This window comes from Panthera tigris, chromosome A1 (assembly GCF_018350195.1).
Source record: "Panthera tigris isolate Pti1 chromosome A1, P.tigris_Pti1_mat1.1, whole genome shotgun sequence".
NCBI classification, from domain to species: Eukaryota; Metazoa; Chordata; class Mammalia; order Carnivora; family Felidae; genus Panthera; species Panthera tigris.
Genome location: NC_056660.1, coordinates 68,859,148 through 68,882,715, shown reverse-complemented (window position 1 = coordinate 68,882,715; position 23,568 = coordinate 68,859,148). Strand labels below are relative to the sequence as shown.

General features: G+C 47.6%; 1 protein-coding gene across 3 annotated transcripts in view; it reads right to left on the bottom strand.

Annotated features, from left to right (window-relative positions):
* FARP1 (FERM, ARH/RhoGEF and pleckstrin domain protein 1) overlaps positions 1-23,568 on the bottom strand; it is a 296,010-nt gene that overhangs the window by 215,547 nt on the left and 56,895 nt on the right. For all 3 annotated transcript variants that reach the window (XM_042979513.1, XM_042979519.1, XM_042979509.1), the window contains exon 2: positions 15,414-15,607. In XM_042979513.1, the coding sequence (XP_042835447.1) occupies positions 15,414-15,584 (171 nt within the window). In that variant the 5' untranslated portion in view covers positions 15,585-15,607. The remainder of the gene's footprint in view (positions 1-15,413; positions 15,608-23,568) is intronic.

The window sequence follows — 23,568 nt, the reverse complement described above, 5'->3', positions numbered from 1 at the left end:
TTTGAACAAATCTGTTCCCACCTCCAAACCTTTTCACCATGGTTGAACCTACTTCCATATCCTGAGCCCCACCTGGTACACTGTAAGGATTCACCTGAAACATGGTGGAAATGAAGGGCCAGCCTATTTTTCCCAAAGTGGAAATTGGCTGTGCCTATTTTAACTAGTTTCCAATTTTTTCTAATTGTGGTTAAAAAACCCACATAATAATACTCCGACCTTAATTCTCTTTAAGTGTATAATTCACTTGTATTCAGTACATTCACACAGATCTCCAGAACTTTTTCATCTTGCAAAAGCGAAGCTACATTTCCCTTAAACAGCCTTCCATCTCCCCTCCCAGAGTCCCCGGCAACCACTGTTGTATTTTCTATGAATTTGACTACTCTTGGGACCATATAAGTGGATTCATACAGTATCTGTCTTTTTGTGACTTATTTCACGTAACATTCTCAAGGTTCATCCACGTTGCAGCAGGTGACAGGATCGCCCTCCTTTTAAGACCAAATAATATCCCACGGTATGTATATACCACGTCAGCCATTCATCCATCAACGTACATTTGGGTTTTCTCCACCTCCCGGTATCTCTTTGAGATCTTGTTTTCAATTCTTTTGGATATACACCCAAAAGTAGGATCGCCAGATCCTATAGTAATTCTATGTTTGTATTTTTGAGGAACAGCTCTATTTTCCATGGCAGCCGCCATTTTGTATTCCCAGCAACAGCGTACAAGGGGTTCAATTTCTCCATATCCTCACCTAACACTTGTTAGATTCTGGGTCTTGACAGCAGAGAGGGGTATCTCACCGCTCTCTTGATTTGCATTTCTTTGAATGGTTAGTGATGTTCTTTGGCTTAACTGTCTGACTGAGCAAACACTGGGAGCAGTCAAGGCTTAGGTTTTCAACCTGGACCAAGACATCAAGGGAAGGGATACTGGCCCAAACCAGTGACTGATGTTCAAAGTGCAACAGGACGATGGGGGAAGGTGCTAGGCAGGGACTCTCAGGCTAGCACTCTCCCATTACTGATTCACTGAAAAATGCCGGGGGAGGAAGGAAAATTACTCAAAACCAACCTACTCCTATGGTTTACCTGAATGAAACAGCCAAGATTTCTCATCTAATAATGCTGCCCATACTACAGGCCTCACTTTAATTATGCATACGTGTGATTTAAGAAGAGTTTGTGGGGGGGGAGGGGGGAATAAAAGTCTCCTCCACTTACTGAGAAAATGTCCTGTTGTACGTTGCGCTCCGAAGGAACCAGAGCAGAAAACTGGGTACAGAAGTTGCAAAGCTACAAGTGACAGCACCAAATGGCCCAACCATTTCTCAAATGAGGTTTCATAAAGAAGCTGAACAATGAAAGCCGCTGTATCTATGGGCTGAATTAGGTTTCAACCAAATTCGCACGTTCAAGTCCTAACCCCTGGTGCCCAATGACCTTATTTGGAAATCGAGCCTGCGGACACTCAGGTTAAGATGCGGGGGGTGCTAAACCAATACGATCGTGGCCTCAGAACGAGAAACTAGGAGACAGACCTATGCAGAGAATACCATGTGAAAATGAAGGGGGAGACAGAGCTGCACCTACAAGCCAAAGAACACCAAAGATTGTCTGCACACCGCGGGAAGCTGGGCGAGAGGCATGGAAGAGACTCTCCCTCACAGCCTCGCAAGGAAACCAACCATGCTGACATCTTGATTGCTGGCTGCCGGCTTCCAGAACAGCGAGGACACACGTTTCTGTTGTTGCAGCTGCCCCATCTGGGGTCCTAGGTCACGGCTACCCTGGCAAACTAACACGTTCTATTTCAACAAACAGCAAATTGAGTCATCAAGTGACGGAGGAGCCCAGGAAACGGACCACATCTAAAGTGTCACCTCGATGCCTCGGCAGAACGGGCTGCCAGTAGGGCCTTACAAACCACCGCCTGCCCGGAGGGTTCACGTGGGTATACAGGGCACAGAGAAAAAGAACTTTAGCCTAGGACCTTGTGTACCACTCAACAATGACCAAAAACAAAGCCAGCTCTCCAGGCCCCTCGTCAAGCATTTCTGGAGCCAGACAGAAGGCAAAAATAGGTTTGGAAGCTAAGCAATGCGACTCGTACCCACATAAAACCTCTCTAAACAGCTCTGGGTTGGCAGGACGCCCAACGGCTGTTGGCAGCATCTCGGTTTCTGTTGAACCAGTTTTCTGCAGAAAATTAGAGCTTTATGTTCAAAGACTGACATGTACCTTTCAGGAGCTTCAGAAAAGAAGGCAGCGGTGAGCACTCACGGGGAAGCCCACCTTAGAGAAACTGCCCTGGGAATGGAAGGGAAGGGGGAGGAAAGAAGGAGACAGACCACCTTTGTTATCAGGGGTTCAGGAAGTTCACGGTTAGCAAACGCCAAGACTTGGAGGGAGGGTTTCCTCTTTAGAGGTGAATAATGGGCAAGAGCCTGACAAACCAGGAGAGCTCTGGGTAGGGCGGCGGCCGGGAGCCCAGACCCTTCATCATGTGGGCAGCAAATAGGGACACTAATCGTCCCTGCGTGATCCACCTGGATGCAAGGAGCCAATGCAGCCAAAACGCAGCTCACAAAGAAAAGAGGACTTCCCAACACCACGTTACAAAACCAGATGTCCCATTTAACAGCTCCAATAAAACCTTGGTACTTACAGAAATCATTAAATCAGGCTAAGGGATCATCAGACAGCTAACGGTCAGATAGAAGGTTTTGTTTCAACTCACATATTCAATATGCACGATAACCACACACAACTTTGGCCAGCTTTTTTTTTTTTTTTTATCTTTGTTATTTGGATTATACTGAGAAAATCATCTACAAATTCAATAAAAGCATGCCCGTGGATTGCAGGATTCATTTGTGAATGAAGGGATCCATGTTGGTGTATGACAGGTAGAGCAATGCCCTATGGAGGTGGGATTAGCAATGGAGGTGTCAGAGGGTATAAAGAGGAACCCCTCACCCAGGGCTGGAAGTGAAGGCACAGAAGAGAGACCCACAGAGGTTTAGAGGTAGGAGCCTGAGGAAGCCACGTCTGGTGGCCTTAACCTTCTCTGGGAGGTGGCTGGCTTGGTCATCCCCTAAGAGAGATGGTGTCCTGGCTCTTTCCCCACTGTTCCTGCTGACTGACCCGGACAGCCCGCTCACCGTGGCTCCCCTGCCTGCGGTCAGGCTCTTCATCACCCACCCCTCCCCTGCTTCCCTCCTGGCCCTGCTGGGGTCCCTGGCAACAGCCATCGATCCTGCTGGCTGGTCCCCCCTGCATGGCCACAGCACGAGTGGACTAGGACCCAGTCCTTCTTCTTGCCCCATCAAGCCTAAGGATGACAGCTCCTGTGGAGCCGCAGGAGAGCTGGCCGGGAGGGACGAGGATGGCCTGCCACAGCCACCTCGGACACAGCAAAGAAATGATTAAGGGCTGTCCATTAGAGGAGCCAGGAAGCTCCAATGACCAGGTGAGATCGGAGGTTGCAGATTTATAGTGGCCACAGCCTCTGCTATGGTAGAATTATTGCCAACAACCGTTTTCTGGTGTTGCAGAAAAGAAAGGAGCTGTGGTCACTGCTAGAATCAAAAGCAAGGGACAGGCACCCTCCATGACAAGCCACTGTGATCTGAACCACGAGCACGTCATCAAGGCAGGAGAAGGGGCCACTCCAAGGGTGAAGGGCAGAGGTCACAGGAGGGACAAGAGAGAGGCAGATCGGGTAGGAGTCACAAAGTTGACTCAGTGCCACTACTGGGAGGGAAAAAAATATTATCACAGAATACTGAAAGCATGAGCTTTCATGGAAGTGTTACCAAATATGGACGACTGGACATCTAGCCCATTCAAGTGTCCCCTGTACCCTGAAATCAGTCACACATGCCTTTTCTTATTTCTGCTGTTCCTAGTTAAGGGGCACATATTCAGAATCAGGAATTGAGGAATGCTTTACATTATAAGTCAGAGTCTTTGACACAACGAGTTTTAACTGCCTTTTCAAAAACATATCAAAAAGGAAATCTTTCTACTAACTGTTCAGTGAAAACAAAGAAGTGTTTTATTTTTAACAGGTGTGCTAATAAGGAAATGGGCGTCTTGAGGCTCAGGGTGAAACAGACTCTTTTCCCTTCATTGTATGTTCGCTATGATTTTGCTATGGGTTGAATTGGGTCCCCCAAGATTCAGGTGTTAAAGTTCTCACCCCCACTATTTTAGAATGTGACTTCATTTAGAAATAGGGCCTTCACAGAGGTAATTGAGTTCAAATGAGGTCATTAGGGCTGGGGCCCTCATCCCGTGGGGCTCGTGCCCTTATAAGAAGAGGAAATTTGGACATGATCACCCAACACAGGGAGAATGCCACGGAAACATGGAGGCAGAGACGGGGGCGTCCCATCTTCCAGCCAAAGAACACGAGACACTGCCAGCAAACCACCAGAAGCTAAGAGAGAGGCATGCATTCTCCCTCAGAAGGAACCGACCCTGGGGGCACCTGGGTGGTTCAGCTGGTTGAGTATCCGACTCTAGATATCTGCCCAGATCATGATCTCCTGGTTCATTAGATGGAGTCCTGTCAGCACAGAGCCTGCTTGGGACTCTCTCTGTCCCTCTCTCCCTGCCCCTCCCCTGCTCACTGTCTCTCTCAATAAATAAATAAAGCTTAAAAAAAAAAAGGTAACTGAGCATTTGTGTGCTGTTTTAAATTCTGACAAATGGCCACCGGAACATGACCTAATAGTCAGATACACTTTTATGCTACACCTCATAACTAAACTGCATCAAAGTTAAATAACAAGCTGATGACCGCTATCACCCCCTTCCTCTCAAATGATTCTGAGCAGGGTCCTTTGAAGACACCAGATTTAAATGCTTTCCCAGCCCAGCCTTCACTTCAGTGTGGCAAGCAGAACACCGTAGCTTCTGGATGACAAGGAAATGGAAATCCAAGGAGTAAATATAATTTTCCTAATATAAAGGGAAACCAAGCAATCAACCTCCATTTGATACTTCCACTCGGTACAATTTACATAATCACTACCAATCTTAGAGGTTCATTTACAGAGTCCCGGATTCCTCTTTGTGATTAAAAATAAGGCAGTGCCTTTTATTAGCAACACGCCTTCCCGTCAACTACAAAACGACACCATTTCTAGTACAACAGTTGTCATGGAAAGGCCTGCGCCCATGGATTTCCTAGTTCTCTGTGACAGCACGGAGCCTCCCAAGGGCAAACCTGAGGGCTGTACCGTCTCCCAAGGGCAAACCTGAGGGCTGTTGGGTCTCCCAAGGGCAAACCTGAGGGCTGTTGGGTCTCCCAAGGGCAAACCTGAGGGCTGTTGGGTCTCCCAAGGGCAAACCTGAGGGCTGTTGGGTCTCCCAAGGGCAAACCTGAGGGCTGTTGGGTCTCCCAAGGGCAAACCTGAGGGCTGTTGGGTCTCCCAAGGGCAAACCTGAGGGCTGTTGGGTCTCCCAAGGGCAAACCTGAGGGCTGTTGGGTCTCCCAAGGGCAAACCTGAGGGCTGTTGGGTCTCCCAAGGGCAAACCTGAGGGCTGTACCGTCTCCCAAGGGCAAACCTGAGGGCTGTACCGTCTCCCAAGGGCAAACCTGAGGGCTGTACCGTCTCCCAAGGGCAAACCTGAGGGCTGTACCGTCTCCCAAGGGCAAACCTGAGGGCTGTACCGTCTCCCAAGGGCAAACCTGAGGGCTGTACCGTCTCCCAAGGGCAAACCTGAGGGCTGTACCGTCTCCCAAGGGCAAACCTGAGGGCTGTACCGTCTCCCAAGGGCAAACCTGAGGGCTGTACCGTCTCCCAAGGGCAAACCTGAGGGCTGTTGGGTCTCCCAAGGGCAAACCTGAGGGCTGTTGGGTCTCCCAAGGGCAAACCTGAGGGCTGTTGGGTCTCCCAAGGGCAAACCTGAGGGCTGTTGGGTCTCCCAAGGGCAAACCTGAGGGCTGTACCGTCTCCCAAGGGCAAACCTGAGGGCTGTACCGTCTCCCAAGGGCAAACCTGAGGGCTGTACCGTCTCCCAAGGGCAAACCTGAGGGCTGTACCGTCTCCCAAGGGCAAACCTGAGGGCTGTACCGTCTCCCAAGGGCAAACCTGAGGGCTGTACCGTCTCCCAAGGGCAAACCTGAGGGCTGTACCGTCTCCCAAGGGCAAACCTGAGGGCTGTACCGTCTCCCAAGGGCAAACCTGAGGGCTGTACCGTCTCCCAAGGGCAAACCTGAGGGCTGTACCGTCTCCCAAGGGCAAACCTGAGGGCTGTACCGTCTCCCAAGGGCAAACCTGAGGGCTGTACCGTCTCCCAAGGGCAAACCTGAGGGCTGTACCGTCTCCCAAGGGCAAACCTGAGGGCTGTACCGTCTCCCAAGGGCAAACCTGAGGGCTGTACCGTCTCCCAAGGGCAAACCTGAGGGCTGTACCGTCTCCCAAGGGCAAACCTGAGGGCTGTACCGTCTCCCAAGGGCAAACCTGAGGGCTGTACCGTCTCCCAAGGGCAAACCTGAGGGCTGTTGGGTCTCCCACTCTGTGCTGCCAAATCTTATCAATTCTACCTCCTCCATTTCTCCTGGGTCGGCTCTTTTGTGAGCATTCCATCTGGGGTCCGTGCTGGTACCTGAGCACACGACACCACAAGGTCTCTGGTCACTGGGTGTTCCACCCGCAGGATGAGCCTGTTCAATCCATCCTTTCCAATTCGGGGCGCCTATTGCCAGCATGTGTTGGGGGCCAGCACGACTGACCTGCTAGGTTATCCTAAGGGCTACTTCTGGCCCTGGACGAGCTCATGGCGTGAGGAGAGTAGGGCTTACGTGGAGAATATGCAGGGCCAGGACCCAGCTCCCTCCCCCCAGCTTTGTGACCTAGACCAAGTCCCTCATGCCATCCCAGCCTCACCCGATTCTTTCATGCCTGCCTCAGAGGTTCACTGCTCAAACACAAACGAGGTAACAGAAGGACAAACTCATTGGCACAATGTTGGGCACATGGCAAGGGATTTTTAAAAGACCTTTTTGGTGGGTGCCTAGGTGGGTCAGTCGGTTAAGGATCCAACTTTTGATTTCGGCCCAGGTCAAGATCTCATGGTTTGGGAGTTCAAGCCCGGAGTATGGCTCTGTGCTGATGATGCAGAGCCTGCTTGGGATTCTCCCTTTTCCTCACTCTCTGCCCCTCCCCCACTCAATCATTCATTCCCTCCCTCTCTCTCCTTCTCTCTCTCAAAATAAATAAAACTTAAAAAAAAATAAAAAAATAAAAGGTAGTCTTTTTTTGTTCACTTAACCCAGCAGCACCTCGCCTTGTGTGCTCATAAATGTTTGTGCAACTCCTATCGTGTTTTCCAGATCACATTCCACAAACACCAGAGCCGCACGGTTCCACTGTGGGGATCTAGCCTAGCTTCCTGTTTATACAAATGAGGGAAGAGGAACCCAAAACAGCTCTCGCTTACAGTTACAAAGTGTTAAAGACTTTGAGAACTGCTCATCTACAGAAGACCACAACTGATTAAAATCATCCCACGCCTTTCTTAGGAGTTAAAACTAACGTCCGACTCAAATGTTCAAAGAAATGGCTAATACGTGAATCATTAAAGAAAGTAGATAATTTAAAAACCAGTGTGATTTATGTTAATATTTCATATTAACATTCAAACACAGGAGTATCTCACCATCTAAGCACTTCCTTCAAAGGGACCTACACAGCCTGCACCGAGGAGAGCTGTCCTGAAAGTCTAAACGACCTTCATCCACCTTGAAATCCTTCATCTGGTCTGTGTGTAGAGCAGAAATTCAGCAAAGCCAGAATGCACATAAAAATTAAGCTAAAAGAACAGCCCTGTCTATTTCAGAGCTAACCAAACTGAAGCACAGAGAAGCTGCAGATATGTTGGGGGGAAAAAAAGGGGGGGGGGGCGGGTGCAGGGAATAAATGTGCTTGTCAGAAACTGAGAATTCATCACAGCTGTCCAGGTGACACTTCATTCTTACAGACCTTCAGAAGCCACCTGGGATACATCTCTATTTTAGGAAAAACCCTCCAAAGAGAGCTCAAATTGAATGTGAGACTGTACAAAGAACTATGGGGGTCCGCTTAGGGGGGGGCGGTGGGCATGATTCCTCCTGCCATAAGCATGCTATTTTCATTTTTTTTAAATCTTAAAGTGCTTTCGTACTTTTTTTCCCCATTTCACCTCGCCGACAGCTCTACAATGAAAGCACAGTCTCAATTCTGTTAAAGAACAATCCAGAAACTAAAGCTTAGCAGGAATGGAAGGAAAAAAGAGCAACTTTCTTGAGAAGCCCATAGGAGTCCAGGGCTCGGCAAGGTGTTTTTCCAACAGAGCTCAGCCCCAGGAGGGAGGCATCCTGCTTCCAGACTTCGAGAGGAGACAGGTGGAGAATGGTGATCTGCTCATCCAGGGCCACACGGCCAGTGAGCCATGACGCCGGGATCCACACTCCTGGATTTTGCCCTCTAACCCCTCTGTTTCTGGGAATTAAAAAATTTATTATGCCCACTTAAAAGGGGCGGGGGTGGGAAACAGCTCTCAAACTCCCTATGTTTTCTCAGCATACTGGCCGATTTTAACGTCAGATACAGACATTCTCAATTACAGGTTTTGTTGGGGTTTTTGTTTTTTGGGGTTTTTTTTTAATTTATTAGGTTCTGAGAGACTCTTTTCAGGGAGAAAATAGCCAACAGCTGTTAGAAAATCCGTGCAATCATGTCAGAGCTACAGGACAGACTTTGATCACAAGCATCTAAATCAAAGTTGAAAGGGGCGCACACAAACGTTTTGGGCCAACATCTGAAATCTACTCTTGGCTACAAGGAGCTAAAAAGGAAGGCTAACAGTATTAAGCTGAAATGATTTATGAAAAATTTTTTTTCATCCATTAAAATAGCTTTTAAATTGAACCTCATGAGGCCAGACCCAGACAGCACCATTTATCATTCTAGTTAAACAAAACACAGAAAGGGCTATGCAAAGCAGAGTGGACATAAATACTATTTCAGAAACTTTGCTGATAAAATGAGCCAAAAGCAACACAGATAAGGAAAGAAACACGGATTTATTTTTTAAAAGCTGAGTGACCTGGTGAGATTCCTACCCCTCATTCTGGTCCAAACTGCAGCTGCTTGAACGCTAGTTAATGTAGCTCCAGGCATACACAGCTCTCTTCTTGGTTTTAAATGGCCAATTAAATTTTATTCAGGTCCCACCACCAACTCCTCCCCCACTGCCTCCCTCTCCCCATCTCCTTCTAAGTGCATTTCATGCAAAAAGAGAAAATAAAGTAGCCGGGGACCCCACACCTGCCTTCTAATACCACTAGAATCTGATCACCTAGAGGGAATAATCCACCCCACCACGAGGGACTCAGAATTGCAGGGGAGTGAGAAACAGAACACTTCTAAGAAAAGAAGATTTCCCCTCCTCAAGACCTTCAGTTAAATATATATTCCCACTCTCTGGGGACAAAAGAAAAAGAAAAGCGACTTTCAGTGGCTTATCCTTTCTATGATGGCTGAAATGGCGGGGGGGGAGAGTGGAATGGGGAGGGGAGGGGAGTGGAGTGGGAAGGGGAGAAACACACAAAATTCATGAAAAACTTAAAAAGACCAAGAGAAAAGGAGCATGTTTTCCAAAGACACAGTTGTTATGAGTGAGGCGTAAAGTGGAAGTCTACAAAGGAAATGTGGAGATTTTTTTCTTTTCTTTCTTTTTTTTTTCTTTTTTTTTTTTTTTTAAGTAGGCTCCAAGCCCAGCCCAGCTCAGAGCCCAACCCAGGGCCTGAACTCACACTCTGAGATCAAGACCTGAGCTAAGATCAAGACCCGGTCGCTCAACCAACTGAGCCACTCAGGCACTCCACTATCATGGAGCCTTAAAGACAAACTCTGTCCTTTTTCTGAGCTCAGGCTTATGAAGAAGACAGCTTTAAAATTCTAGGACCATTTAAGACCTTTCAAAGAACCAAAGCACTTGGAGAACAGGAGCTCTCAACTGACGTCAAGCCCAGCTTCAGGGGAAATTAGATCTTAAACGAGTTTCATTTCACAAGGTAAGAAAATGAAATGTTTAACCACTTAAGGATGGACCGTAAGAAACACCTAAGTCGGTCTGAGCTAACACAGGCAATATTGCCCCCAGTAAAAAAAAACCTCCAGTCTATTAGGACGTGCCAACTGGTTCTTAAAAAATTTAGAGGTCTTCTGTTTTCAACAAATGAAAAGTGTGTGGTCTAGAAAATAACAGAGTTCTTTCAGTCTTCTCTCTTCCATTGTCAACTCGATGTAGTTTGGCCCAGTTTCGTTCAGTGAGATTTATGTAAGTAACCACCCCCCCCCCAACACACACACACAATACTGACATTTCCTGATCTCCATAAATAGTATATCATGTGTAAACCCCAGCATGCTTCTTCATGCTCCTCACGTGTTTTGTTTTGTTTTTGTTTTTTTAAGTACTTATTAGGTAACAAACTACTGCATCTGATCAGTTTGGGGGTTCTTTTTTATTTAAGGTGAAAAGTTCCTTTTCTCAAAGAGTTTACCATCTGCCCCGGCAATTAACAAACACTAATCATGAGAAGTTACACAATCCATCAGCAAAGATGTCAACGCAGAGTCCCAGCTCCCAACAACGGGAGGAAAAAAGCCTTTAATATCATCTAGACCAAACACCTCATTTTGCGGATAAGCAAACTGAGTCTCAGCAGGGACAGAAAGGAGCTAATTAGGGAGAAAGGAAGATTGGAGCCCATGGTTCAAGTCTAATTAGAGGTGCAGATAACAAGCTGTGGTGAAAGAGAGGGCCCCCAGCAAGAGCCCCGGGGGCCCGGGATGGTTGGTGGGATGGAGAGAAAGTGTCAGAAGGGAGGCTGGGAGGTGTTTAGAATGGGCAAAGCACCAGAGCAGCTCAGAGGTGAGAAAGTGGCGACCTTCCCTTTGGGAGCCGTGGGAGAGGTGAGGCTAAGGGCAGGGAAGGGGGACAGTATTGGGGATCATGAAGGCTGGGTTCCAATCCCGGTCTCGTCGTAATGCGTACAAAAATGGGGGAAATGACCAGAAGCTCTTCAAGAGGCCACCACCACCCACCACCCCTCAGATTCGGGAGTCAGAGGACAGAACGTAGGTGTGGGCAGTGGGTAACACACATCGGGCGTCTGCTGGGTCCACACAGCTCCAGGTGTAGGACCCGGTGATAAACACGAACACAGGAGGTCCTGCCCCACGGAACTCCCCTTCTACATGTTGGAGCCCCAAACAAGCTTCCTTGGTATCAACAAGGAAGAGCAGGTGTGGCAGGAGATGCTAATACGGAAGGTGAACCACCAAGGACAGCGGTGGAGAACCAGGGGCCATAGCCCCAGCTCGCCCAGCCTCCCCAAACTCACGAGGCCACTTTATCCTCAGGCACTTGGGAGCTCTACAGGCTTCTGAGGGAAAGTGGTGACAAGACACAAACACGCAGAAGGCCCAATGATGGGACCCTGCGATAGCTGTGGCCGACACCGAATTCCTTCTGCCACAACCAGCTCCAGGCTCTGCTTCCGGAAGGTTCCCACCACTGCCGGCCTCCCCGCACCTGGCCACTCCTGCCAACTCAACCCAGACCAGGGGGCTTCTGGTCTCGTGAGCATCTTCCCCACGTGTTTTTACCAGGGCTGCTCAAAACAGCAAAAATCAAAAAAAAAACAAAAAACAAAAAAACCGGCTTCCTTTTATATCCCCTGATCTCAACGCTTCCTAGAGTGACCTTGCTAACGAAAACAAACTGAATAAACACTTGTAGCATGAAGCAAATGGCTTCTCCTCCAAGTGTCTGTAGGAACAGTGTTTGTTTACCAGCAGGGTCAGGAAGGCAGGACATATAAAACCTTCTCAGAGGTCTTAAGCGAGGGAGGGTGGCCCTGGCTGGGGTGGGGCGCAGGGAGAAGGGTTGTTAACCCTTTCAGATCTGCGTGAGGCACTTCATTTTGTCCCCTCTGGCTGGAAGAGAAAGTTGCATATATCATAAACCACGGGGGAGGCTTATTGGCACAGCATTTTCCACATGAAGGTGATAAAACGCTGTACAAGAATTTACTACAAATACTGCATTTGAACTTTCTACTTTGCGGAGGAAATACCGAAGTGGACCGTCCAAGCTCAAGAGCAAAGGTGGTTGGTGGGGCTACAAGCAAAGTGGAAGAACTGGTGCTCATCACGGAGACTTTTCAAAAGGCTCTTACATGACTTTTTTAAAGGCTAGATATCACAATAGAGACAACCATGCAGACGAGGGTTTGGTTATCTGTGCTCAGAAGTACTTAGGGCATTTATTACTGAAAATCAGGACTTGGGGGACACCTGGGTGGCTCAGCCAGTAAAAGTGTCCGACCCTGGATTTCGGCTCAGGGTTCATGGGATTAAGCCCTGCCTCAGGCTCTGCACTCACAGCACGGAGCCTGCTTGGAATTCTCTCCCTCCTCTCTCTGCCCCTCCCCCATTCTGTCTCTCAAAATAAACTTCAGAACAATAAGATAAAATGATGACTCTGCCTGCATTCTACTCTAAAACAAAAACAAGAAAAGGCCCAGGAAATTCAATCCCCAAGGAAATACACGGTTCGTACAAGAACGTTAGCAAACGAAACCACAGGGACCTCTGGCCCCGTGCCCTGCTCATCTGTGTGGCAAATGTGAGTGAGAAATGAGAATATATTCCTCCTGGGGCGCCCAATCAAAGGAGGGATCACACATGGGCGAGGGAGATCCTTCCAGGGCCAGACACCCAGCCTTGATGAATTCACAGCAAGAAGCTGTGGAGGCAGGTTTTCCAGCAGTTACAGACGGCTGCATCTTTTGCAATCCCATGTGGCTGTGATCCCATCCTGAGGACTAAGACTAAGTCACCACCGCCAGCCTGATGCCTTCCAGCTGCGTGAAGGCCTGGCCATTTCTGTGCTTAAAGAACACAAGGTAGCAATTTAGAATCAGTTCCGTCAATAAAAACGCTGATATCTGCCTTTCTACGGGCAGTTACAGAAAACATCTGGTTGAGAAGGAACATTCTGGCCCAACTAGGAAAATCAAAGTATGAATGGATGGGGCATGTGAAAAAACTAACAATGACATCAATTCTACTTGTAAAATAAACTCACTCTAACATTCGGTCAGCAAACATTTTAACAAGCCAGGCGCTGGGAACGGGACACAAAGGCAAAGGCACCACTCCCGACACTTGTATTAAGTGCTTAGCATGTGCCGAGCTGTTACAAATAGTGTCCAGAACAATTCTGTCGTTATCATAGTATGAGACAGGGTTTATCACTAGCCTCATTTTACAAAGGAGAAAGCAGAGATACAGAGAGGTATCTCGTCCAAGGTGATCAAGAAGTCAGTAAAAAAGGCTGAAATTTGAACCCAAGAAGCCCAGCTCCACCCTGACGGGTATATAAGTAAAGAGGACAGAGGGAGGGAAGAAAAAGCTACAGTCTCAGTCTCAGAAGTTAGTGTCTGGGTAAAACTGATAGGGTCTTTAAGGGTGCATAGGAGTTTATCAGGGAAGAAAGGAGAAAAGTTCTTTCCAGACAGAGGGATTATAAATGCAAAGCACAGACATCAGCACTTATCAAGTAAAATACTTTTAAAAGATGAAAACAAACTCCACTCCTATTTCTTAGGCAGGGAGATCCCATAGAGCTCCTAGAAAAACAACAGCTAGCAACAGTCTTAACATATTTTGGTTTAGGGCACCTGAAGAAATGCAGTTGAATACAGTACAGTACTCCCTGTAGTTCATGCACACAACAGCAATAGCTGATAGCTTGTCAGTCCAAACCACACACGGGAACACGACTTAATAGAATGTGTTGCCAGAGATTTGGGCTCCCAAGTCCTTAGCACAGTACCAACAGGAAACCCTGAAACTAAATACCTCACCAAACCAGTCTGGCAACAAAGAGAAAAAAGCTGGAAAGGGGGAGGGAGTACATGTTCCAGAAGGCCAAATTCTAACAGGCTGGCAGGTGCACTCCTCATTTATTTTTACCGTTTCAACAGACTAGCAATGGCTTTGTTCACCAGAATACGGACACGTTCCCAAGACTTTGAAAGACAGGAATTTCCCCAACAAGAAAATAAGAGCTGTGCAATGAATTGGCAGTTCTAAACATGGCTATTCGGGAGGTTTATCTTTCCCTGAGACACTTAATGGTAATTCACATTCTCTGAATATTAAGATGAATAGAATTTAGTGAATCATATCACATAAATGATTAAATGATAGGTTACAGATGTTAATGTCATGAAGTTCCAGTCCCTCCAGCCAACAGGAACAACAGACGGATCGTCTCCACTTTAAAGACAGGTTATATTCCCAAAGTTTTGTTGTTAAGTTGGCTGTTTAGAGCAGTTTTCTTCCCCACCAACAATGCTACACGCGGTGGATGGTACGTAAGACAGAACACAGAAAACCAAATCTAAACTGGGCTACTAGGTAGGTCTAAGGACCCCCGCCCACATAAGGCATAAGGATTCCGGAGGGAGGTGCAGTCCAACTTCTGGAGAGCCGGACATATTCCTCTCACTCGGCCTGCCTTGCGCACGAGAAACCCTCCACCTGCGCGTAACTGCTGCTAGTTCCCTAACCTCCAGCAGGAGTTGTATTTAAGGAGGAGATTGGGGAGGAGGAGAAGGCAGGGACTCAAGGAGAAGAAAAAAAAAAAAAATCACAGAATCACGGGGGTGAGGGCGTGAGAGCCAGGGTGCAGGGCTCCCACTGATGCAAGAGGCAAAGGCTGCGGATTCTTCCTTCTCTGAGCGGCCCCCAGACACCCCTCAGACACCTCTATTTTCCTCCCCTGGATGGTGGGCCTCTGAAATTCCAGGGCTGTAGCCCGGTGGGTCTGGATCAAGGTTTTTCTACACCCCCTACACTTCCCACTCTTGAACACAGTCGTCCACTTCCCTACAGACATGAAAACACGTGTGTGGCTCTGATGATTTTTCTCAGGCTTTTTCTTGCCCGTACGCTAGAGAAGGGGCACACACACGTGCACACACCAAGGAGAGAGGAATACGTGTGGAGACGCATCCACAAGACCCATAATTCTATCCAGTTCAAACGGATACACAGAGCATGTGTGTATTACATACATATATATATTTGTATAGGAAAGACTGTACGATTCAAGTGAACTGCGCACTGAGACCGCTACGTAGGCAGCGCATGTGTGAATGTAAAAGCTGGACAGCTCAAAACCAGAACGGGTCAGAGGAACGTGCTGCGGGTGGAGAGGGAGGTGTGGACCCTTGTCCTGCCACCTCACATCACTGAGAACAGGGAGAAGATGAACCTCCCAGTGCTGAAGCCCGCCCACACTCTGGAGTTCATGGAGACACCCCAACTTACTGGAACTTCAAATGCCTCCTGGGTGTCGTCCAGCATCTGGATTTTAATGGACATGAGTTTTCCTGAAGGTGTTGGGGGCGGCTTCTGTCCATGTTCCAAGGTACTGATCCCCGAATTCTCCGGGGCCCCCAGTCGCGATCCTGGACTTGGCCTCTGCTCTATTTCTCCCATGGTGAAAGCAGATTATATAATATCTGCAGAAAGCAGTGAGAAGGAAAAATACATCAGAAGAGGACACTCATTTCAAGCACCTAAGGGGACATCTGTGGTCTCCGACCCTTCCTGGGATCCCTGGAACCACAGCTCGGTGGGCTCTCTGTCCCCTGCACAGCAATCACACGTGGGGAAGCTTCATGCATTCACAAACAATAAGGTCACCTTCAACCAACCAAGGCATGCAAATAGTTGTGCATATTTTAACATATTTTCTAGTTTTACAGTCAGCTCTTATTCATACCATAGATTCAGTTGTTTTCAACATATTATCAGTGTCTGCAGCGAGCAAGGCACCACTTTTTACACATCTTGAGTCTGGACAGGAGATGATAAACAGTGCCTAAGCCATGCCATTAGCAACCATTAATTACCTTTTATGGACACACCAACATACTAAGTAATGTGGGTATTACAAAGATAAACAGATAAAACACATGGTGGCTCTCAAGTTTATAATCTGTCGAAGCTAAACATGCATTCACACAGGGGTCTTTCTCCTGATTTCTTCTCCTAATTCATTTCTTTCCTGCCATCCCCCCCATCGTTCCCCTTTTCCAGAAAAACCATTCTACATATAGTAGTATCAGCGACAACAACGTTATTTCCCTCAAAACAAAACCCAATCCTCTTTACAAATAGCTGGCTCTTCTCCCGCCATACCCACCCCACCCTCCCCTACCCCACGCCACGGCCTTGCCCCCCGGTCTTCACATGCATGGCTCGCTCTGGATGAGTGCTTTGCACTCCTCCTCCATCTGGAAACTTCTAGTCTAGCTTTCTGGAACTCAGTTCCAGTATCACATCCCCGACACCTGGGCAGGGCTCAGGTACCGTATCCTCCTCGGCGTCCACGACTCTGTCAAGCGTCAGCATGGTGTTCAGTCTTATGTGCCTCTGCCCGATTATGTCCCCCATAACCTCATGACCACCCTAAAGCCGGAATCAAATCTTAGGTATCTTTGGATCTCAGCACCTACCTAGACACAGTGCAGGGTATAGAAAGTTCAACAATGACTGCTTGTTGACTGGCCCTGTCTGGACGTGAAGGGTCATGGAGCACAACGGGGTGCTTCCATCATGGAGAAGGCAGGAATGGTCCTCAATCTGGTCTCTAATGTCAGGGAATACTTGGAAGGAGACAAGTACACAGAAGAAGACGCTGCAGGAAAATGGAACGGCCCCAACAAAGCTATGGGACACAAACGGGGAGGCAGATACGAAGAAGAGTAGGAATTAATGCTGGAAATGCGCTTGGAAAACAGGGTGGAACAAACTAGAAGGACTTCAGACACCTTGCTGACAAATACGGTCTTTCCCTGCAGTCAGCGGGGAGCCACTGGAGAAGAAGGACATAAGAAAAGCAGAATTTTAGAAAAATGCATCTGAAGAAGATCTGTTCTACAGGCTGGAAAAAGATGGACGGCGGGGGCTGGGCAGGGGGTTATTCGGCGACAAAGCTACAGCAACAATCTGTGCCCAAGGGGATAACTTAGACAGTGGTGACAGAAGGGAAAACATGAAGCCATAAAACCCACTGTTCTGGAAAAATTACCCCGACGTTGTTAACAGTAAGCTGCCCAGAGGAGGATATAAAAGAACAATGACCAGAAAATGTTCTATCAGGGAAGAAGGGAGGGAAGGTGTGAGTTTCACTGGGGGCACCGTTCAGGGTTACAAAAGGCCAGCCAGGGACGTAAGGGGGAGGTGGAGCTGGGTTTGGACTGAGAGTTCAAGCCCATCTTACTGTGTAAGCAAAAGCCACAATGAAAGCAAATGGTGGAAGGTGGAGGGGAGGAGCCAACCAAAAACCGATGGCCCCATCATGAGGGTGCTCATGGGCTGAATACTGCTCCTCCAAAAATCTTACCCCCAGTATCTCAGAGTGTGACTGTATTTGAAGAAAGGGTCTTAAGAGAGGGGATTAATTTAAAATAAGGCCATTAAGATGAACCATAATCCAGTGTGACTGGTACCCTTATAAAAAGGGGAAAACTGGACACAGACACCAGGGATGCTCGAGCACAGAGGAGAGGCCATGTGAGGGCACTTGGAGAACGCGGCCATCTGCCAGGCCAGGAGAAAGCCCTCAGGAGACCCCGACCCTGCCGACACCCCGGTCTGGACTCCCAGCCTCCGGAACTGTGAGGAAACACATTTCTGCTGTTTCACCCCCACCCCTAACCTGTGGTAGTTTGTTACAGCCGCCCTAACAAACTATACAAGGGTTCATGCAGAACCCGGAAAGAGGCACAGAAAGAACAACCTGGGGCACCAAGTGACTGCAACAGCTGCAGAAAGGGCACTGAGGGAGGGTCACCTGTGGTGTGAGGTACAGACCTGAGTGCCGTGTCTTACACATTTGAGATCATGTCACCCTTCAGCTCTTTTGTTCAGGAAAAACCATCCAGTTTGTAAATCTTATTTGGTAGGTTCTTCTCACCCAACTCCTGCTCATCCTCCTCTCGAAGAGTTGGGCCCCTAGAAGCTTCCAACAATATTCCATATGGAAGCCCCTCCCCCCCTTCCTCTCCGCAAAACCTGTGACACTCTCACTGTGACACCAAAGGCTGTCCTGGAGGTCAGCAAATCAGACACTATGGAGTCACCTCAACAACCTGGTCATTGACTCAAACCACCCTGGCCTAAAGAGATGTGTCCTTTGGACAGAGAAAGGGTCTGAAGACCACCTCAGAAATACCACTTACTAAGTATTTTTCCACAAACTCTCCACCAAAGTCTAAGAGTATTCTTTGTTTCTCTACAGTCCTTCAAGGTTGGGTTCTGTGGCAAGGCAATACCAGTTAAGGACGGACTTTTTTTTTTTTTTTTTTTAACGTTTATTTATTTTTGAGACAGAGAGAGACAGAGCATGAACAGGGGAGGATCAGAGAGAGAGGGAGACACAGAATCTGAAACAGGTTCCAGGCTCTGAGCGGTCAGCACAGAGCCCGATGCGGGGCTCGAACTCACGGACTGTGAGATCGTGACCTGAGCCGAAGTCAGACACCTAACCGACTGAGCCACCCAGGCGCCCCAGGACTTTTCTTTTTTTGAATGCCCATGTAGGACTTCACAGATCTGTTCTGGAAGTACCTTTCCAATTTCTGCCCCAAGTAAGCTTTCCTTAAGACCCAAATTCTAATTTGTTTGTTGTGTGATCTGTGCTTTGCTTAATTCACCTATTAGTCTTGAGACATCTGACTGGACCAAGTTCATCTATAATGCCTAAGCACAGGGCCTTACACCAAATGGAAACAGGTCGTCTGCTTGTTCAAGGAATCAGATGTGGTGTATATATCTAATTAGTTAGGAAATGAGTTGTGTTGAAAACAATCTTCACAAAGCAGGCAAAATTATTTTCCTGTGTTTTCTGGTTGGGGTCTCATGGTTAAAAATACAACCTCCAGAAAAAAACATGACATCAGCCCCATTAGCCTTCCCCATTCCCAGATTCCTCTCTGTACTTTTTCCTACTCTGGTCTTGATCCCTCCTTGCCTCTCGAAGCATCCTCTGCTGCCTGCCTCACTTCCCTGCACTCAGTCCATCAGGATGGACAGGCCCTGTGCTCGATCACTCATGCTGGGCCTGGCCCCCTAGCCCCCTACTGCAGAGTCAGGGAGATGTGGCTCAGATGCCCAGGCATGGAGGTGAGGACAGGGAGGAAGGGGCCCATCCTCCCACGTCACCCCACCTCAAAGGTGCTGGGGTCCCTCCTTGCAAAAGCACTTCCTCTCTGTCCAGCCTGAGCAAAGGGCAAGGCCCCTCATCCCCTAAAACTAAATTCTCTCTCCCCCTCAGGCTCAAGATCCCCAGATGAATATGTATGGTCATTTTTAGCACCTTGGCATTTAAAAAATTAAATTCAGTTAGTTATTAACATATATTTAGTACCTTAAATTCCCTTTTCCTCAGTCTTCACAATGACCTCACGCCTGTATTATTTCCACTTCTGGTTACTGACATTTCAACAACGTAGTCATGCTTTCTGTTTTCCTAGCTGCATGAAGACTATTGCTGTACATGGAAAGTCCTGCTGAATTCAAATATAAATCCAGCCAAGTGGTCTGAATGGAGCATCCGAGGAATGTCACGGGAATATCCGAGGAACGCTGGCAAGTCATAAATGGGTGAGCACGCTGATGCTGGCTATCAGAATCGGGGAGTCTGGTAACACAACACAGCCTTCTAGGTGAACACGTCAGGCAAACGTAAAAGCCTTTTGTTTATACAGATCAATCCGCGCTCTATTTGGGCTTTACCTCCATAACTACCCCCCTGGCTTCTGCATTCCTTCAGGAATGGCCAAAGGAAAGGAAATTAACGTCTCTGTCCTTGTGATACATGATTAACTTAGCATGATCGTTCCAGACCTACAAGCAAAAAGCTGCTTGAGAAACGACTTTATTCATTAGCTCTATTTGAAAAGCTAGTTAAAAGGAAACAAGAACAACAACAGACACAGCAGTAAAATTGTTAACTGGCAGAGAAAAGATGAAAAAGCTAGAGTTGCCCCGGCTTCAAGACTTCCTCTTGGAATGCACCCGAAAGCAAGCAGCAGGACACATGCAAATGCCAACTCCATCCCGGAGGGACTGAAGGACCTTTGCAACTCCAAACCACAAACGGCAGGGGGGGGGGGGGGGGGGTCAAGAGCTGCCAAACTGCCCTCAAGGTCAGACAGAGGAGAAGGAAAATGCTTGCAGAGGCTGCCCACGCCTGCAGAGCTGTATACCCTGGACAAGTATGGCATCCTGAGCAACGACAAAGCTAGCGAGAACTTTCTGGGCACAAGGGGGAGAGATGTGCAGGTTAGCACGGACAGCCACCCTGGACACCGCGGTGGGAGATCTCCTAAAGGTGGAGTGGACAGAAAACAGCAGAGGAAATGCACATTAGCAGGACATCACCAAGGGCACTGGGAACACGACCAGCCCAGCAAGCAGAGAAAAACAGAGGATGAAAAGATTATATATACATACACACACATACACCCTCAGGCCACAAGAGTTCCTACTAGCATGGGACACAGCCCTGTCTCCTGGCTCTCAGGAAGCTCCTACAAATAGCTAGTTCATAAAGAACTCACCGAACAACAAAGGACCTTTACTAAGATGCTACAAGAAAGGGGAAAAAAAGTGAAAAAGACGGGCGTCCGGGTGGCTCGGCTGTACATCCAACTTCAGTTCAGGTCATGATCTCAAGGGAGTTCAAGCCCCACATCAGGTTCTGCCCTTACTGGTGCAGAGCCTGCTTGGGATTCTTTCTCTCTCTGCCCCTCCCCAACTCACGCATACACGCTCTCTCTCTCTCTGAAAATAAACTTTAAAAATGAAAGGACAAAGAATTCCAACTTTTCCCAAATACGTTGTCCTCACTTAACAAAACAATGAAATAACAGATTCCATAAACAAAAGCACAACAGGATTTACAAGAGTTCAGGGGAGCTATGGGAAAAATAAGGAAATATAGCATGAGGGTAGACCTCAGGGGGAAACCAGGATGAATAAAAACATCACTGCTATAAAACAGACGTCTAGGTTGCCCCCAAATTCATATGTTGAAACCGAACCCTGATGTGATGGTATAGGGACTGGGGGTGTGGGGGGGGGGGGGTTGGCAGGTGAGTATATGGTGAGGCTGGAGCCCTCGTGAGTGGATTCATACCCTTATGAAACGGGCTTCAGAGCCATAGTCCATCCCCTCTGCCATGCAAGGACCCAGTGGGAAGTCAGCAGTCTATGAAGCAGGTGCCTTCTGGGGCACCTGGGTGGCTCAGTTGGTCATGATATCCCAGCTTGTGAGTTTGAGCCCATGTCGGGCTCTGTGCTGACAGCTCAGCGCCTGGAGCCTGCTTTGGATTCTGTGTCTCCCTCTCTCTCTCCCCTCCCCCACTCACACTAGAGCACATGCACGCTCTCCTAAAATATTTAGAAAAAAATTTGAAGCAGGTGTCTTCGTGTTGTCTTTCCCAGCCTCCAGAACTGTCAGAAATAAAGTCCTGCAGTTTATAAGCCACCCAGTCTACGGTACGGTTATAGCAGCACAAACAGACTAAAAGAATCACCAAAATGGAAGTGGCCAAAAGGAAACACACACAAGTGAAAATATGAGGGTCTGGAGGGTAAAGACTGAGAAAAGGGAGCAAAAGATTTAAAATGGAGTGAAAAGTGATAGCTGTGGAAGACAGAGGACATCCAGCTCACCCACAATCAACAGCCCTGAAGAAAAAAAAAGAAAAATCAAATAATGGAACAAGAAAACAAACAAAAGAGAAAGGTCTAATTCAGGAAAACATTCCAGAAATAAAAGGGGACTCTCCATAGTAAATGAACGTCTATTCCAGAGACAACAGGATGATCAACACCAAGACATCTCCTGTATCATCGCTGATCTTCACAAATTAAGAAGGAATCACTCGGGGGCACCTGGGTGGCTCAGCCAGTTCGGCATCTGACTCTTGACTTTGGCTCAGGTTCTGATATCTTCGTGAGACAAAGCCCCGCATCAGGCACTGTGCTGATAGTGTGGAGCCTGCTTGGGATTCTGTCTCCTTCTCTCCCCTCCTCCCTCACTAGGGTTCTCTCTCTCAAAATAAATAAGTAAACTTACAAAAAAAAAAAATTTTTTTTTAAGGAATCATTTGGGCACGTATGCACAAAGTTCAAACAAAACACAAAGGGTCAAAGTTCAGGCTCGCAAACAGCAACATTTAATGCTTACATTGTCAAAACGATCCTGAAATAAATAAAAGGAATCAAAACCTTAAAGCCAAATTTTCATCCAATAGAAGAGCCAAACACTATTTTTTTAAGGTTTATTTTACTTATTTTGAGACAGAGAGAGCAAGTGTGGGAGAGGGGCAGAGAGAGAAGGAAGAAAGAATCCCAAGCAGGGTCCACACAGCACAGAGCCCAACTCGGAGTCGCATCCCATGAACCGTGAGATCAGGACCTGAGCCAAAATCAAGAGTCGGACGCCCAAACTGGGCCACCCAGGCGTCCCGAACCAAACTAAATTCTAAGTAGTCAAGAACTCAAAATATTATTGCCCAAGCCCTTCCAGAAGAAACTACTGGAAGGCTAGGCATCAGCAAAACAAGGGGCGAACGTGGTGAAACACTGGAAAGGATTACTGGTAAACTTTAAATCCAGGTATACCCTTAACAGGAAGACTACAATAGTCGCAGAATATGGTTAACTCCTGACAACGCAGAAATAGGAAGAAACTGGCAGAAGAAAGGGCCACAATGTTTGAGAGGCATGGGAAATTAACTGTTAGCACAGGCTTTAAAACAGATAAAAGAAAATTTAAATCTCCAAAGGTATGCAAATGGTTAATAAGCACACAGAAGGATGTCCAACACCGTTAGTCATTAGGAAATGCAAAGGACATGGCCTAGGAGACAGTGAATTCGGATATTTCACATCCACTGTGATGGACGGTAACAAATGTTACAGAGTGTGGATAAGCTGGAATTCTCCTACATTGCTGGTGGGAATATAAAAAGGTGCAGACACTTTGGAGAATATTTTGGTAATTTCTTTAAAATTTAATCAAAAATTTTGCATGCAAGCCAGCAACTGGGCTCCCCTAGGGAAGCCTAGGCGTCCTCCCCGAGGGGCAGGAAAACGGAAGTCCACATACAGACTTGTACATATGCTAATGTTCGTAGCTGAATGAGCCAGCAGGTGGAAAAGAAACAAGTGCTCGGGAGCTGGTGAATGGATAAGCAACGTGGTGTATCCAAACAGGGGACTGTTATTCACCAACAATACAGGACACGCTGACATACGCTACAACGTGGATGAACCTCAAAAAACATTTTAAGTGAAAGAAGCCAGATGCAAAAGATTATATAACAAATGACCCTTTTTGTAGGAAACATCCAGAAGAGGCAAATCTAGAGAGTGGTTTCCTGGAGCTCTGGAGAGGGGCTGG